This window comes from Phocoena phocoena, chromosome 5 (genome assembly GCF_963924675.1).
Source record: "Phocoena phocoena chromosome 5, mPhoPho1.1, whole genome shotgun sequence".
NCBI classification, from domain to species: domain Eukaryota; kingdom Metazoa; phylum Chordata; class Mammalia; order Artiodactyla; family Phocoenidae; genus Phocoena; species Phocoena phocoena.
The window spans coordinates 135,934,187-135,950,786 of record NC_089223.1 but is presented as its reverse complement, the minus strand read 5'-3'; the positions used below and the strand labels follow the sequence as shown (position 1 = coordinate 135,950,786).

The following is a 16,600-nucleotide window of genomic DNA, read 5'->3' as shown; positions in this document are numbered from 1 at the left end:
TGAGAATCCACCTTCCAATACAGGGGATGCGGGTTTGATCCCTGGTCGGGGAACTAAGGTCCCATGTGCCACGGGGCAGCTAAGCCCGTGTGCTGCGACTACTGAGCCCACACCTCACAACTAGAGAGCCTGTGTGCCGCAACTAGAGAGAAGCCTACACGCCTCAATGAAAAGCCTGCGTGCCACAACTAAGACCCAACGCAGCCAAAAGAATAATAATAGTAATAAAATACAGATAATAGTGTCTGTCAGTATTAAAAAAAAAAAAGGTAAAGTGCTTTGCTGGGATCTTAATGTGTTTTCTCAGTAGAATCAGAGCCCCCGGTCTCTGGACAGACCCCAATCCAGCATTCCTTTCGTCACATCACATTGCTTCAGCTTTCTGGGTCAGGAGGACTTCCGAAATCCAGTTCTTTAAAGAAATGTCAAATATATATATATATATATATATATATATATGTTTTACCTGCTTTCACAAACAAAACAAACAAAATTATCATAAGCCAATGGCCCTGGGAACGATTTAAGGAAAAAAGAATCCTTAAGTCCCCAAAGGTAGAAAAGTTCTTCTGAATCAGTCCACTTAGTTGAGTGTGTGTGTTTTACTGGGGGTATGTGCACGTTTTTTGGGGGTGCTTGCTAATAACATCTCAATGTGCTTTGCTTCCTGTGGCCGAGGCTCTAACGACAAGCTGTGTGTGTTACAGTGGGGACCCGACGGTGGCTTTCCCGCTCCCCGTGGCCGAGGCCTGGGAGAAGAGGCGCTCTATGATAACGCGGTCCTGTACGATAACTTGCCGTCTCCGAAAATCTTTGCTCGGTACCCTCCTGCTGACAGGAAGGCCGCTAGGCCATCTCCTGACAAGCTGTCCTGTAACCACTACAAACACCCTGCCTCTTCCGGCCCGCCGGCCTCCCCGTCTGTCACTAACACCTCTTCTCTGGGGAGGGCATCTCTCGGGCTCAGCTCACAGGTACAGCATCTCATTCTGTCTTCTAGAATCGCCTTAAGTCACGGTCCTCTCTCAGGGCTTTGCAGTGAGAGTCTGTTCACCAGCTTGTGGGCAGTGAACCCCATCAAGGGTAAAGCGCAGTTTTTTCCCTCAACTAGGATAGAATCTGCAAATACACAACGTTTGGCCACCCAGGAACAGATTAAATACAGTAAGTCCCCTACATACGAACCTTCAAGTTGTGAACTTCTCAAAGATGCGAACGTGCCCCTGTGTGCCAGCTGTTGTACTGGGCTACTGTCCTTTCCAAGGGACTGTACTGTAAGATGAAAAATGTGTTCTTTATTGTTTGTGTTTGTTTCTTATGTGTTATTTGTGTGATTATAAACCTATTATATAAACCTGTACAAGTACTGTAAACCTATTACAGTACAGTATTTTTAGCCGATTATGTTCGTTGGGTACCCAGGCTAACTTTACAAACAAATTGGACTTTACAAATGCGCTCCTGGAACAGAACTCATTCGTATGTAGGGGACTTACTGCACACCTAACCAGCTCATGGTTTACGTTCCGTATTTCTTTGCCTGTGCCTGGCTCTCTTTCCATTCTTGGGAAGTTCCCCAGTGAATTTTGTGAATTACGGCAGTTAAAGGCAAAGATGTTAAAGAGGACAGGGACGGTGGGACAGTAAACGTTTTCAGAATATTTTTGAGCTGCCAGTTCCTTTCCTGTGTTTCCATAACACGTAAGTGAGGAATGGTGGGCTTCACGTGGCAAATGCTTTTCGGGCTTTAAACATTAAATAGGATTATTCCGAGAACTACAGTATTTTCCCATAATGTACACCCTAAAACCAAGTAGATAATAAGGATTTTGGATTATAATTGAATGGTCAGTAACCTTGATATTGAACTATTGTCCATCTCACACCTCGTACTGGTGGCAAAAACGGTAACATTTCGGTGTAAATATAATTTCATGTTTTCATGCATGTCAACCTAAGATTTTCTTACGCTTTGAGTAAAGATCTAAGCGCCACATGGAAGAATGTTCTACAAGCATAAAGCAGAGGGGCACATCTTTAGTTATTTTCTTTTCCTTCCCTTTTTGGAGTAATCTTAAGGAAATGATGAATGCCAAGTAAGATTCTCGAAATTCAGAGAGTTATAGCAGTTCTTCGAAACCAATCCATTTCATCAAAGTCACGTGAGAAGATTTTTGTTTGTTTGTTATTTATAACGACTGTTAGAGATTCTCATTCACTGAATCCGAGGGGCCCAGGCCGATGTATGGTCAGACATGGGAGCCATTGGCTTCTAGTTTTTTTGAGTATTTACTAAAAGGTCTGGTAGGTCATGTGCTTCCCCCACTAAGTGAATGTGTCTCTGGCGATGTATTTATCTGTCTTTTTATTGGTATTAGAGTTCCCTTGGGTAAAAATTACGGGACGAAATATACTGTCTTGTACATTTGGATTGTCCCAGATTAGTTTGGAATCAGTCATTCGATATGTGGTTCATGTATGTTTGTATTTTGTTCATTTTTATTTTAAGTAGGAAACACATTTGCAAGCCGTTTACCTTTAGCTGTCGTGTCCTCATTTGGCCGTTTGAATGGGGGACCTACTGTTTAATGGAGAGAGCTCACACTCCCTACACACCTACCGTATGTGGGCTGTAGGTGTGTGTGCTGTGTCAGTTAACCTTCTGAGGAACCGTGTGGGAGACATCAGTATCTTTATATTTTTAAATGAGCACACGGAGGCTCAGAAAACGTTAATGACGTGCCCAGCGTCTCCTGTGACGGAGCGGGAATTTGAAGCTTCCAAAACCCAGGCCCACAACAGTAAGAAACGTGGTACGGCAGAGAGGCTCGGGCTTGGACGTGTACAGTCAGCCTTTGCCGTTCGGCTGGACTTATGACCCAGCCAAGGTACACGTGCATCACTTAAGCAAAATGCACCATGGGTCGGCTTGCAGCCACCAAAGAAGTGAGGGGTATGTTGAATTTTTTTAAAAACCCTGTGGTTAGTTAAAATTTAGTTCATGCTGTTGCTATATTTTGCCTCGTTTGCTTCCTTCCTCAGACCCCGTCAGTGAATCAACAGGTACTTATTTATCCAATTAGGACATCAGTATAGAAACCCCGGAAGTTGAACTCTTAAGTGCACGGCCATGCTACTTCCCCGAAGAGCGCTCCACCAAAATTAAAGCTGTTGATCTTTGGAAACACAGACTTTTAGTAAAATGTCAGCCGAATGCTCTCAGATACCCACTGTCTGTGCCAGTGTCTTGGTCGGCGTGTGTGATCTCCTGGTCGAAATAGGTGACTTTTGGTGCGTTCCAGCTGAAGACATGCTAGTGTACCTCGTTTGTTTTGAACCTCGGTGCTAGAACCTTCTTAGCTGCTCTGGGAAAGTCACAGCAGTGCAGTGTTGGGAAACCAGATTGGTTTTCTACTACCCGCATTTTTTTCTGCCTGTGCTCCGTTCTACTTGAAGAGCTAGGGACTGAAACAATTTACTGCAAAAACCCCAAGGTTTTTGTCTGTTTGTTTTTAATTCTCTCATTTGTTTATTTCAACAGTTGAAGGGTAAAAAGCCGCCCCCCGTGGCATCCAACGGGGTTACAGGAAAAGGCAAGGCTCTGAGCAGTCAGCAAAAAAAAGCTGATTCAGCGGCTGGCGTGAAGCGAACGCCTTCAAGTAAGTTGAACCTTCGATTTCCCACGTTCTAGCTTTGGGTGCCGTGTGCAGAGTTGGGGCTGTCTAGCCACCTTCCTCCCTCACCTGAGCAGGCGGAGAATGCCAGGTTGGGGGGCCAGCTGGAGAGGTGGTACCATTTGCATCCGATCCTTCCTCGTTTGCTGGATTGAGGGATGACCACGGTTTTTAGCCCAGCTTTTGTTTTATAACCGTTGCATATACAAGGAAAGACAAAGCTGGCTTGACTGTAGAGTTGGCTGTGCGCACTTCCGTGTGAGGCAGCTTGCGGGCGCAGCTCGTAATGCTGCTGAGAGTGGCCCTGGACAGTGGGTCGGGACACCTCGGTTTGTGTCCCTGATCTGAGTGAGTGAGTGACTTGGGTTGAGTCACATAGACTCTCTGAAGCCAGCCTCTGCGTGTTAGAGGCGTAGACGTTTCTGAGGCTGAAATAGTTGGGGTAGCTCGTGTACCTCAGAGCACGGGAGACTGTCAGGGTCTGTAAGGAATGAACATTGTGGTACATGACTCTCTTTGAATTATGGTTTTCTCAGGGTATATGCCCAGTAGTGGGATTGCTGGGTCGTATGGTAGTTCTATTTTTAGTTTTTTAAGGAACCTCCATACTGTTCTCCATAGTGGCTGTATCAGTTCACATTCCCACCGACAGTGCAAGAGGGATCCCTTCTCTCCACACCCTCTCCAGCATTTATTGTTTGTAGATTTTTTGATGATGGCCATTCTGACAGGTGTGAGGTGACACCTCATTGTAGTTTTGAGTTGCGTTTCTCTAATGATTAGTGATGTTGAGCATCCTTTCATGTGTTTGTTGGCAATCTGTATATCTTCTTTGGAGAAATGTCTGTTTAGGTCTTCTGCCCATTTTTGTATTTGGTTTTTTGTTTTTTTGATATCGAGCTGCATGAGCTGCTTGTAAATTTTGGAGCTTAATCCTTTGTCAGTTGCTTTGTTTGCAAATATTTTCTCCCATCCTGAGGGTTGTCTTTTGGTCTTGCTTTCTTGACACAGCTCACCTGCGCTTCCCTTCTCCTCGGACACACATTCAAGCAGCCAGTTGGGCCAAACCCTCCTCATCATCCGTTTACTGGGCTTCTTTTTTCACCTTATTTTTCTGGCAAATCTTATTTCGCTCATGCAGTTGGGTGTATTTATATTCCCTTAAAATTTGAGTGTTGTCCACCAGGGGAGGGGCAGGTGGGGGGAGGGAGTAACGTGTCTGAAAAGCTGTGTTATGTGAGACCTGAACCGCAGGAAATCTCTGTCTGCATAACATCCCTCTCTCTCTCACCACCTGTGCTTATTTTATTTCTTAGATGATGCATTCCTGTGTTTTATGAGGGCTTCTGTAGGGAATTTTTATTAACTTCGGTGACATCCAATGACGAAAAAAGGGGAAAATCATTGTGCTCCGTGTTTTTGCTGAGTTCTGGCAGTTGCTTTATAGCCTGGACGGGGTTCATTGCATGGGGACCAAATGACGTGGAAGGTGGTAAGCGATTGCACACAGGTTTGTCAGGGAAACATCTTAGATCAGAAATGAGTGGACAGAGTTTGGACTGTGCTCTGTTTATAGAACATGTGGTTACCCAAGCCACTAAGAGCAGGGATTTTGTTTCAGGTTGTTGATTTGGTCACCCTCATGCTGCGATCCTTTTAATATCATTCTGTGGGTGGGGTTAGTTGGTTTTAGAGAGGGGAAGATGGAGCGGGGAGTGATGACCTTGTACCTGCCTTCATAACTTGCAGTTTTCATGCAGTCACGATGGTTTGCATTGTAAGAATCGGCGAATTCGGTGTTTAGGACAGGCGCTAGAAATCGTTAGAAATGGCTCACCATTGTCTGGCAGAGTGGACAGGGTTCCGGAGGCTCCGTTATCACTGCCAGGGATGAGAGCTGCCAGGGAGTGTCCACCACGGCCCGGGTATCACATGATTCTGTTAGGTGGGTTTTAGTACATGTATCGAATTTTTTTTTTTAACTCCACAAGCTAGGCCTTAGCACTTCTGCTTTATAGAGGGTGAAGCTGAGCCTTCGGGGGATTAATTGCTTGTCCACAATCATGGTCTCTTTCCTGGTCAACTGCCTTTATTATTAACCATTACACCGCCCTCCATGGCTTCTCCCCAGAAGTCGTTTCTAGTCTAATAAGGGAGTCAGACATGCAAATAAACCAGCATGGTATATACCATGGAATGTGAGCTCACAGGTGCAGTAGGTGCAGGAGGCCTTGGGTCGTCGTCAGGTTTGAGCCGTTCGCTGTCAGAGGCCGTTGGGAGGCCACAGAAGCTGCAGAATCGTGAGCCCTTATTGCTATTGAAAGGCCAGAATAATTCGAGGACAAGAGCGTTGGGTCGGGATTTTAACGCACTATTAACTAGTAGTGTGATGTTGGCCAAATCTCTAAATTTTGCTTAAGGCTGGTTTCCTCTTCATTCATTTATCCACTCACTTTATTTAATGAGCATTTACATAGTGCCCATTCTGTGCTTGCTCAGAGCTCTGTATAAGTGTTACTTTAATCCTCATAACAGCCCTGTGAAGTACCTGCTCTTATTACCCCCATTGCACAGATGAGGAAACTGAGACACGGAGAGATGAAGTGCTTTGTTGAAGGTCACAGCTCAAGTGGCAAGCTGGGATTCCCACCTGGGCGGTCGGGCTGCAGACACTGCTCTGGGTGCCCCTCCATTTTCTCATTTCCTCAGTCACTCACACAGCGACTATCTATCGTGTGCCCCATCCATGCCAGGCACCCACCCCGCTGGAGGTGGGGATAGCGCCGTCAGGTCAGCAAAAGAGTTGGACGGCACAGTTTTAAGGGTCAGACGTGACAGTGTAATGGAAGTGTTTTGAAAACTACAGAAAACTACACACATCAAGAGATTGTTTCTGATGTTGGTAGACGCTCTCTTTTCAGATGACAGAATGTTTTGTTCACTCTCGATCTTGCTGAAGATTATATGTTGCATGCCTCAAAGGGAGGCATTAAAGGAATTTCCTAACATTCTATTTTCATTTTAAAAATTGGTTTCAAAGGGGCAGTGGTTGAGAGTCCGCCTGCCGATGCAGGGGACACGGGTTCACGCCCCGGTCTGGGAAGATCCCACGTGCCGCGGAGCGGCTGGGCCCGTGAGCCATGGCCGTTGAGCCTGCGCGTCCGGAGCCTGTGCTCCGCAATGGGAGAGGCCACAGCAATGAGAGGCCCGTGTACCGCAAAAAAAAAAAAAAAAAAAAAAAAAATTTGTTTCAAAGAATATTGGATAATCTGAAACGGTCACTTTTCTGTTTGGTTCAAACCTGTCCTGCTGTCTTTCTTGTTGAATTAACAAAGTGACTAGCTTTGAGTTTATTTCACTGAGTAGGCTGATTAAACAGGCTTTATCATCTACTTGGTTAAACCTAATTTCCTGTTGATGCTTTTTCTTTTCAAGATGCTGACCAGTACAAATATGGCAAGAACCGGGTGGAAGCGGATGCCAAGCGGCTGCAGGCCAAAGAGGAGGAGCTGCTGAAGAGGCGGGAAGGCCTGCGGGACAGGCTGGCCCAGCTGCGGAAGGAGAGGAAGGGCCTGAGGGCCGCCATCGAAGTGAACACCGGTACGAGGGGCCTGCTTCTGCTGGCGCCAGAGTCTAGGCTTATCCTCTTGCGCCCTCGGGGTCTGAACCTCGTGAGGCTCTCCTCTAAGTAAGACCGTGTCATTCCATGCAGTGCTTCTTGCAGTTCGGAAGCCTTGGTGGTAAGCCCAGGGCAGGTGCCACAATGTGGAATGATGGACCAGGCAGGAGGAGGCCGGGCCTGGACCTCAACTCGCTGGCTGAGGCTGGGTAGGTGCCGGGGAGCTGTCCCAGCCTTGGGGGCTGACGGCAGAGCTCGTTGGGAGCACAAGCCTCGGGGCTCAGGAGTTACGGTCACTGTGTGTGAGGGGCGGTGTCTCAGCAGGAGGACGGGTAACACTCAGAAGCCCAGCTGAGAGGTCTTTGCGTGGGTAGAAGGAGCCCTCCGTTCCCTGAGGAGGGACTGGTGAGGGCCAGACCGTGATGGATTCGTGGAAGGGACCCGGGGAGGGGGGACAACCCCAGAGAGGAAAGAAGAGGGAGACGCGGGTGAGGACCACAGCCGTGTCTCTGGATCAGCCCGTCTGTCCTCCTTGGCAGGAGCTGGCCGTGTGGTTCCTGGCTCCGGCGCTGGGGCTGCTGAAATGTATGTCTCCTCAGCTCAAGACTGAGTCAGATCCTGGGGCAAGGCCGACTCTCTAGGTTTCAGTGTCCGGCCTCGGGGGTTAAGGAGGAGGAATGTAGAGACCAGGATGATCCCGAGAGGAGGAACCTGCTTTCCAGCGCTTCTGTGCCGGAGGAGTTGGCGTGTTACAGCAGTTAGTCGTCAGGTCCAGCCTTCCCTGACCTCGTGCCTATACGGTTTTTAAGAAAGAAAGTGCTTTCAGAGTTTAAAGAACGTGAGGCTGGGTGTGGGCTGAGCCTGTTCGAGACAGCCTGTAGGAGGGTCAGGAGGCGGCAATCTCCCATGAGGCCCTGCCCCCGGGGGATCAGAGGCTCCGTCAGAGAACTGGATGGGAGCCTCCAGGTCGGCAGGACAGGAGGAGAATTTCTCCCCACCGTTGTTTCCAGTTTGTAGGACAGAGAAGATGCAGAAAGACGAGATCAGCTTTGGGCCTTGAAAAAGAGATTGTCGCCTGCTACCAGGTGGTCGGCCAGGGCTGTGCTCTCAAGTCGATTAACCCTCTGGATCGCTTTCCTTATCTGCCCGGTGGGCAAATTGCCGGCCTTCCTGTGCCACTGTAACACGTTTCCAATATGATGAGTAAAGCGAACGTGCTGTGGAGATGCGAGCTCTACTGTACTGTGACCATAGGGGCAAGTAAGCCGACTCAGAGTAGAGAAACATATTCGGACTTGCAAGTCGGTGGCACCTTTGGAAGCCACGTAGGCCAAGTTCCTCATTTTAAAATGAGTGTATTCATATGTACAATGGAATATTACTCAGCCATAAAAAAGAAATGAAGCTGAGTTATTTGTAGTGAGGTGGATGGACCTAGAGACTGTCATACAGAGTGAAGTAAGTCAGAAAGAGAGAAAAACAAATACCGTATGCTAACACATATATATGGAATCTAAGAAAAATAAAATGTCATGAAGAACCTAGGGGCAGGACAGGAGTAAAGATGCAGACGTAGAGGATGGACTCAAGGACACGGAGACGGGGAAGGGTAAGCTGGGACGAAGTGAGAGAGTGACAGGGACATATATACACTACCAAGTGTAAAACCGATAGCTGGTGGGAAGTAGCCGCATCGCACAGGGAGATCAGCTCGGTGCTCTGTGACCACCTAGAGGGGTGGGATAGGGAGGGTGGGAGGGAGACGCAAGAGGGAGGAGACGTGGGGATGTATGTAGATGTGTAGCTGATTCACTTTGTTATAAAGCAGAAACTAACACACCATTGTAAAGCAATTACACTCCAATAAAGAGGTTAAAAAAATTTTTTTAATGAAATGAGGGACTTCCCTTGTGGCGCAGTGGTTGAGAGTCCGCCTGCCGATGCAGGGGACACGGGTTCGTGCCCCGGTCCGGGAAGATCGCACATGCCGCGGAGCGGCTGGGTCCGTGAGCCATGGCCACCGAGCCTGCGCGTCCGGAGCCTGTGCTCCGCAACAGGAGGGGCCGCAACACTGAGAGGCCCGCGTACCAAAAAAAAAAAAAAAAAAAAAAAAAAAAATGAGTGTATTGGGCCCAGACCCCAAACTCCTGGCATTTGTGAGAGTCAAGGTCCTGTGCTTCCTGGTCCGTATTCTTCCAGCTGCAGCAAAAGAGAACAGTTAGGAAGGGACCCTGCTCCTTCCAGGAAGAGCTGGATTTGAGTTTTGTGGGAAGGACCCTAGGCAGGGGAGCTCAACCCCCAGATTGTGCAGAGCTCCTTTCAGGGGCACCGCATGTCCGTCCTCTGTTATCTTGAAACCTTTGTCTTCGGCTGGAGCAGTCGTGTTTCTCTGGGATTTCAGGCAGGAAGACCCAGGTGATCCTGGAAGAGAAGCTGAAGAAGCTGGAGGAGGAATGTAAGCAGAGGGAGACGGAGCGCGTCAACCTGGAGCTGGAGCTGACAGAGGTCAAGGAGAGCCTCAAGAAAGCCCTGGCCGGCGGGGTCACCCTGGGGCTGGCCATCGAGCCCCGGCCGGGGACGTCGAGTCCACAGGTAACGCCTGCCGGCGCCCGGGAGAGAGATGGGGGTCGCTTCCTCAGGTCACTGCTCCTCCGTCGTCCCCAGCATCAGCACCGCAGAGACGCAGCTCCCATGTCCATTTCAAACGCTCTTCTTGGCTGTGTTTTAAGTTCATGGACGTGGAATTGCCTTATGTCTTTCACTGAAGTTTTTCAAAGGTGGTGGAGACACTGAGGCTCTTCTTTCCCGCCTGTGCAAAGTCTGAGTGTAACAGTACAGTTCTTTTGATCTCTCCGGAGCCACGTCCTCACTTGATGCCAGTGCATTAGATAGAAACCTTTGTTCAGTGTGGTGGAGTTTTACAACACGTCTAGCGTGTCTGTCCTGAGAATGATGCCAGGTGCTGGGGACACGGAAATGAGTGAAACCGTCCGTAACCTCGGAATCTAACAGAACGAACGAATTAGACACAAATTAGCACCTCGAGTGATTTGCTGCCCACTGTCATTGGAGAACTTGCTCTTTTCCACGAGCTGTTCCGTTGAGTCAGACGTGATGGCTTCTGTTTTCCACATGAGGAGCCAGAGGCCCAGAGAGCTTTTGCCTAAGAGCACAGCCCTGGGCCAGCTCCTCCCGCGTCCTGGGGCTTGGGGGGACCCACAGGCAAGGTTTCTGGGTTACGGGTGTGTGGCACCACTGAGGTCCTGTCACCCACCCTCACCGCCCCCCCAGGCAGTGGTCACCTCATTCTCCCATTGTCTGCAGAGACCATCTCAAAACTTCTCCAGTCGCCGGTCCCTCTCCAGCGACCGCCCCTCACTTCCAGAGGATTCCCCCCTCCACCCCCAGACCTCTTGGCAGGGCAGATTCCAGAGGCAAAGTGCGGGCTTCCACCACCAAAACCGTGACATCAACCGAGCCGCCCGCCCTTTGGGGCACAGCACAGCACAACAGGGAGTTGAGGAAAGCAGGCTCTGTGAGCAAAGAGGCCAGGGCTCGAGACGACTTCCCTTCCGCAGGCCTCGATTTTCCATCTGTGAAATGTGGATGGTGCTGTCGCCTCCTGCGTGGGCTCGCGTGTGCGAAAGCTCTGGGCATGGTGCCTGGCCTGCGAAAGTGTCCATCCACTCGTGTGTTCACCAGCTCGTTGATATGTAGTCACTCATTCAACAAATTAGATACATGTGTGCTGTGCCCATCTGTGTGCCGGAAACGGTTCCAGGTGCAGCAGTGGACCTCGTGGGTGAGAATCTCTCTTTCCGTGGAGCTCGTATTGTAGCAAGGGAGGACCGCTAGGCCAGGGAAAGACACTCACATCAGGCACTGAAAGGTGCTGGGGGGAGCAGTCCAGCAGGGGCTTTTCAGCGTCCGGCCGAACCAGGGACCGAGGGTGTACTGAGGTGGCCACTTCTACCCGAAGAGTGGTGGCAGGGCTGTGAGTGCTGGCCCATGCGGGGCAGGGGTCTGTCCCAGGGGCCCCCGGGGACCCGTGTCGGAGGCAGACTGGAGGCAGGAAAGCCTCTTGACCTCCCAGGAGGGGCCTGAGGATTCGCTGGCATCGCCATCCTTGGTCCCATTGGATGGAGATGTGGCTCCAGATCCACCCCCTGCTGACCTCTCAGGCATCTGCCACGCCCTCCTGCTGTATCTTCACCTCTCCCCCCTCCTCGCTTCCTTCAAAGCATTGACAGAGTCTGTAGTGTGTCCCATCTTACAAAACAGATTCTGCCCCAGCCCCACGTCCCCTGCAGACGCTGTCCTGTGTGCCCAGGTGTCCACTCGCCCACCTGCTGCGGTTTGGCTGCCCTGGAGCTGCCTCCCCTGACGTGACCTCCGCCCTCACCTCCCCAGGTCTGGACGTCTCCGGGCACCGCTCACCGCTCTCTGTGTCTGGGGTGACTCTGCATTCTCCGGGGCTCTCTCTGCCCCTGTGAGGGTCTCCCCCTCGGCCCCCTCTCGTCAGCTCTCCTTCCTTTTGCCCTGTGCTCTTGAGGGTACGGGCCTGGCTTGATGAAGCTCCTGCTGTCAGGCCACGGGGCCGCTGCTCCCTTCGCAGGGCCCCTCTTCGGACCTCGTGCCACGCTCTGCCTTCTCCCCACCCTGACCACGTCCTTGGGCCAGCAGCTCATTAGCTGTCCTAGGGGAGCGCCGTGGGCCGCCCTCCTCAGAGCCCAGCTTAGCCCCCCGGGGGTGGGCGGCGTGGTCCTCTCCTTCCCACCGGCCACGGCACCCACAGCCCGGCCGGCGTGGCCTTTGGAGGCATTTCCGAGTGAGCGAGCACGTGCGGAAAGCTGGCTGCCGGGGACCCGCACTTAGTCGCCCCCAGAGGGGTTCTGAGCAGCCCGTTTGAATGATCATTAAGACACCGTTCTCCTCACACGACGCTGCGTGCCACCTAACCGGTATTCTAAGTCACACGTGAACACAGCCAGAGCGGGGAGAGGTCAGTCCGCGGAGACCTCCTTTGGGGGGGGACGTACAGCGGATTGTCGACTTTTTCCCCAAAGAGCAGCTTGTAGTCTCCCGTGGAGACTTGGCGACTGCAGACTCACTTTGTTCCATCGTAAGTCTTGCCTTGACCTGCGGAGACCGTGCTGTAAACAGTCGGGAATCCTCGGTATCCATGTGTTTGGTCGCTGCAGGGAGCCCCACCCTGAGGAAGTGGATCCCGTGAGCTTGTGCTCCCCCACCGGTGGTTTCTGCCCCTGGTGCTGTAGCCTAGGAGCAACCTGAAATCAGAAAGGTCTTTACAGGCCTTCATGTCAGAGGCTGCCCCCGCAGGGCTGGGAGAGCCCGCGCTGGGTGTGAGGCAAAGCGTCCTTCAGAGCCTCAGTCTCTCCAGCTGTAAAATGCATATTTTAAGGGTGCTTTTAGAGTGGGGCTCTGTGAGGTGGTCCTATTACTGTTGTTATCGTTTTTGCCTATTTCCAGAACTTGTTTTATTCTTTAAGCCATTTTCCTAGGGGAAAATACTGATGACTTGGAAACCATACCTCACCCAACGTCTTCTCTTTCCATTAACAGTCTCCAGTTTTTAGGCACCGGACTCTGGAGAACTCGCCCATGTCCAGCTGTGAGACCAGTGATGCAGAGGGCCCGGTGCCCGTGAACAGTGCGGCCGTCCTGAGGAAGAGCCAGCCGGCCCCCGCCAGCTCCCCCTGCCGGGGACACGTGCTTCGGAAGGCCAAGGTGAGATCCTGCCCCTCCTGCTTGCGCGCGGGGTGGGGGGGTGGGGGGGGAGGCCAACACTGCTGGGGAACGGGCATCCCGGGGCGGGTGGGGGACGCCAGCACTGGCACAGGCAAGGTGTGGTGGAGGCACTTCAGCCTCAGACTTTGTGGGTGGGGTGCAGGAGCTCAGTGTGGCCTCCTGTTCCAGTTCTGCAGCTTCTATATTAGATGCCATTTCACGAGTATCTACCCAGTTTTTCCTAAAGTCAGACCCTCCTACAGGAATCCTCCTTTTGAAAGGCAAAAAAGACCAGAGCTTGTCTCTAGGCCTGGACCATCTGTTTTCAGGAAAACCAGCAGCATGATTCTGTGTCCTGGCTTCTCCTGACCTGTCCTTTCATTGGTGAAGTAGAGACTGGCCAGTGACCGCTGGGATCCTTTAAAAAATCAAAAGTCGAGGCAGACTCTTCTCCATACCCTCTGCTTCCCAGCCCCACCGTAGCCTGTAATCCTGTACCCGAGGGGCCATTCTGTAGTACCTTCCAGTCTTCTGATGAGATTGGCCACTAACGATTTTTGATGCTAAGCTTTAAAATCTCAGAGAATTTTTAAAAACTATAGTTTATCAAAGCAAACAGCTCCTGACGGCTTAACTGAAAGTGTGTGGTATGAAAAACTCGTACTTGGTACAGTCAGGCTAATGCATCCAGATGTGTTTAATTTGTTGTGATGAACGTGGAGGCCAGACATCCTCCCCTCACTGTCTCTGGGACCCTCTCTGGCTGTCATTACCTCCGTTCTTTGGCAGCTTTGGAACCCATTCCAAATTGGCTAGAAATCTGTTGTTTTCTGACAAACGGATGTGGTGTCAGATGTGAATGTGCGTGTTAACCTCTGGCTGCTGTGTTCACGGAGGGTCCCTGCCGATGAGGGTTAGAAACGGCATCCTGGAATATCTGTCTTCGTAGCGTGTGCGTTTGACTGAGCCTGTGTGTCGATAAATTCAGGGAAAAGGAGAATTACTGCGCATCACTTGTGACTTTCCCTTGGCCTGCGTCAGGTGTTCTTCGTTTGCAGAGGAGTATGTTTTGCCTGAGAGATGTTTAGAATAGGGCTGTCCCATAAAGTCCCCCTAATTATTGGCAGAAGGGAAATGCAGGAAAAATAGTTCATTTATTTCTCTACTGTCAGAGAAATCAGTTTCCAGTTTTGTCAGTCCAGCCTCTGAAAGGGCTACGTTTTCCATGCCTGCTCTCACCGTCCCAAGGCTCAGTACTCTGCACTTCCTGCCCCCTTTTCACAATAAATGTAAAACGTGTGGTTTTGGCCGGTTCAGGTGCACAGCTGGCCGTTCAGACTGGACCACATCCTCCCTGAAGGCGTGGGATCGAGCAGGGGTTTCCCAGGATTCCTGAGAATAGTGGCAGGGGACCCACGGCTGGAGGGGGGGGTGGTGGCCTGGCCTCTTGCCTCTGGGAGCGTCCGTCCACCTGTAGATGCATCACACACGTGGCCTCCTCTTGCACCCTGGCCTTTTTTCTGAGGACCTTTCTGAGTCTGACTCGTTCTGGGCTCGGAAACCGTTACCCCAGGCTGTATTCCTGGAATAATTTCCCATCCCCGATGAGGGATGCTCTGGAGTGTGAGAGAGCGCGCTTCTGAAACTCAGAGCGTTTCAAGTCACCTGTCACGGGGTTTCCCAGCCGAGAAGGGGGCTGAAGGGCCCCGACGTCCAGCTCCAGGCCCAGCATTCTCCCCGCAGCCTGGGAACTCCGGGTGCCGAGGGACGTTCTGGGAGCCGGGGCGTGGTGGCTGCAGTGCTTTCAGAGCTGACACACGTGCCCCAGGTCCCAGCGTACCAGGACTGGGCCATCCCGAGCACGGGACACCCGCCTTCATGCAGCCTTCTCAGTGAAACACACAGCGGCCTTGGGTCCTCCCCATGCCCCCTGGCTGGGCGTGTCTGTGGAGCTCCCTGCTTGGTGGCCAGCGTGACCTGTGCTTAGGTGTGAGGCTTTGGCAGCGTGTGCAGGCACATACACACGACTTCTCTCCAAGCCGGCGCCGCCCCAGAGGCTGGCGGCTGCGGAGGGAGGCTTGCCGGGCGCCGGGCTCCCTGCCGCCCGGAGCATCACCTCTGCGCAGAGCAGCTGAGCACCCTCTCTGGGGAGCCCGGAATTGGGGGTGGGGCAGGGGGAGAGGCCACGAGGTCGCCCACGCCTCTGTAGGACCAGCGGTGCAGGCGGCTCAGTTTGGGTTTTGTTTCTGCCACGTTGGCTGACGCCACGCTTTTAGCCATTAACGAAGCAAGCTTGTAGTTCGACGCTAAAAAAAAGGGGAGAAATTCCTAATTTGATACAATGTGAGAAGGTGTGCAGTGTACTCACGGCCCAGTTAATGAGCCCCTGGGGTACAGTGGGAGTCAGGCACTTGCGTCAGACCAGCGCTGCCGCGCTCGGTGCCCCCAGGGCAGGCGGGAGAGCCCTGCTTGGCGCCAGGCCCCGTGTGGGGACCGCCACGCCACGCGCACGTTCTCTAGATTTGCAGAGTCCTTAGTGGGACTCAGGCCCATCGCGGTTTGGGCCGTGTGGTGATCCTCAGCCTGTTGCCGGGGAACCTCGGCGCTGTTTCCACGGCAGCTGAGTCCTCACCCTCTGGGGCACAGGTGTGGATGGGATGCAGCCTGACGTGTCCCAGCCCCGCACGTGCCCTTTTGATCTGTACACGCTTCCTCTTGCCTCGCTTGGCAGGAGTGGGAGCTGAAGAACGGGACATAGAGCTCGCGGACGCCCAGCTCGCACAGCGTCGTCCCATCGCGTGGCCGCAGGGAGCTGGCCCGGGCGCTCCAGCAGCAGGACTCGGGGTTTGCGGCCGGACCAGGACCCAGGACCTGGGTGCCAGGACCCGGGCCTGCCCGCTGTATCCTCTCTACTGTATAATGGTTCCCTTTAAAGAGATTTACTTGTAACACTTTGGCTTCCAACTTCATTTGTTTAAAGTCAGAAAAGGGACGGAAGGTATTGTGAGAGCCTCCCCTGGCGGATGGAGAAGCTTCATCTTCCCACGCAGGTAACTGATTGCTTTCACCAGTCTCGGCACTCCCAGCCCAGACCGAAGATGAACGGCCGACAGGCCCTGGACGTGCTCCGTGCCCCGGCGGGGGTGTGAGCGTGAGGCGTGGGCCTTGGGCTGCCCGCCCCTCGGCCAGGAGGATCCAGGGATGTCGCTGCAGCGTGAACAGCAGGAACCCGCACCCCGAGTCTCCGCCTCCCTCTCCCCACATGCCCGGCCCCCTCATCACTAGGGGTAATGGTGCCACAGAATTGTGCTGTGAAGCATTTTTTACCTTTTAAAAAAAATTTTCTGGACAGTTGCTTCTGTCGCCAGGATATGAAAAGCTGCCACTCTTCTTTAAACTTTAAAAACTTTTCTCTTTTTCTCCTGTGCCACGCTTATAGCTGCAAGGGTTTTTCAGAGGTTCTGTGTCATATTGTGTTATTTGTACGGCTTTTGAAAGGCAGCAGTGTTTTCGATATTTCACGCATATGTGTCCTTCCCGGCTTTTCCCAGCATCCAAA

At 52.0% G+C, this 16,600-nt stretch overlaps 1 protein-coding gene across 1 annotated transcript in view; it reads left to right on the top strand.

Annotated features, from left to right (window-relative positions):
* Positions 1-15,799, top strand: part of AFAP1 (actin filament associated protein 1) — an 89,322-nt gene extending 73,523 nt beyond the window's left edge. Inside the window, exons 12-17 of the mRNA XM_065877405.1 lie at positions 708-974; positions 3,542-3,659; positions 7,110-7,274; positions 9,695-9,885; positions 12,877-13,041; positions 15,773-15,799. Coding sequence (XP_065733477.1) covers positions 708-974; positions 3,542-3,659; positions 7,110-7,274; positions 9,695-9,885; positions 12,877-13,041; positions 15,773-15,799 — 933 coding nt within the window. The remainder of the gene's footprint in view (positions 1-707; positions 975-3,541; positions 3,660-7,109; positions 7,275-9,694; positions 9,886-12,876; positions 13,042-15,772) is intronic.
* The last annotated feature ends 801 nt before the right edge of the window (positions 15,800-16,600 follow it).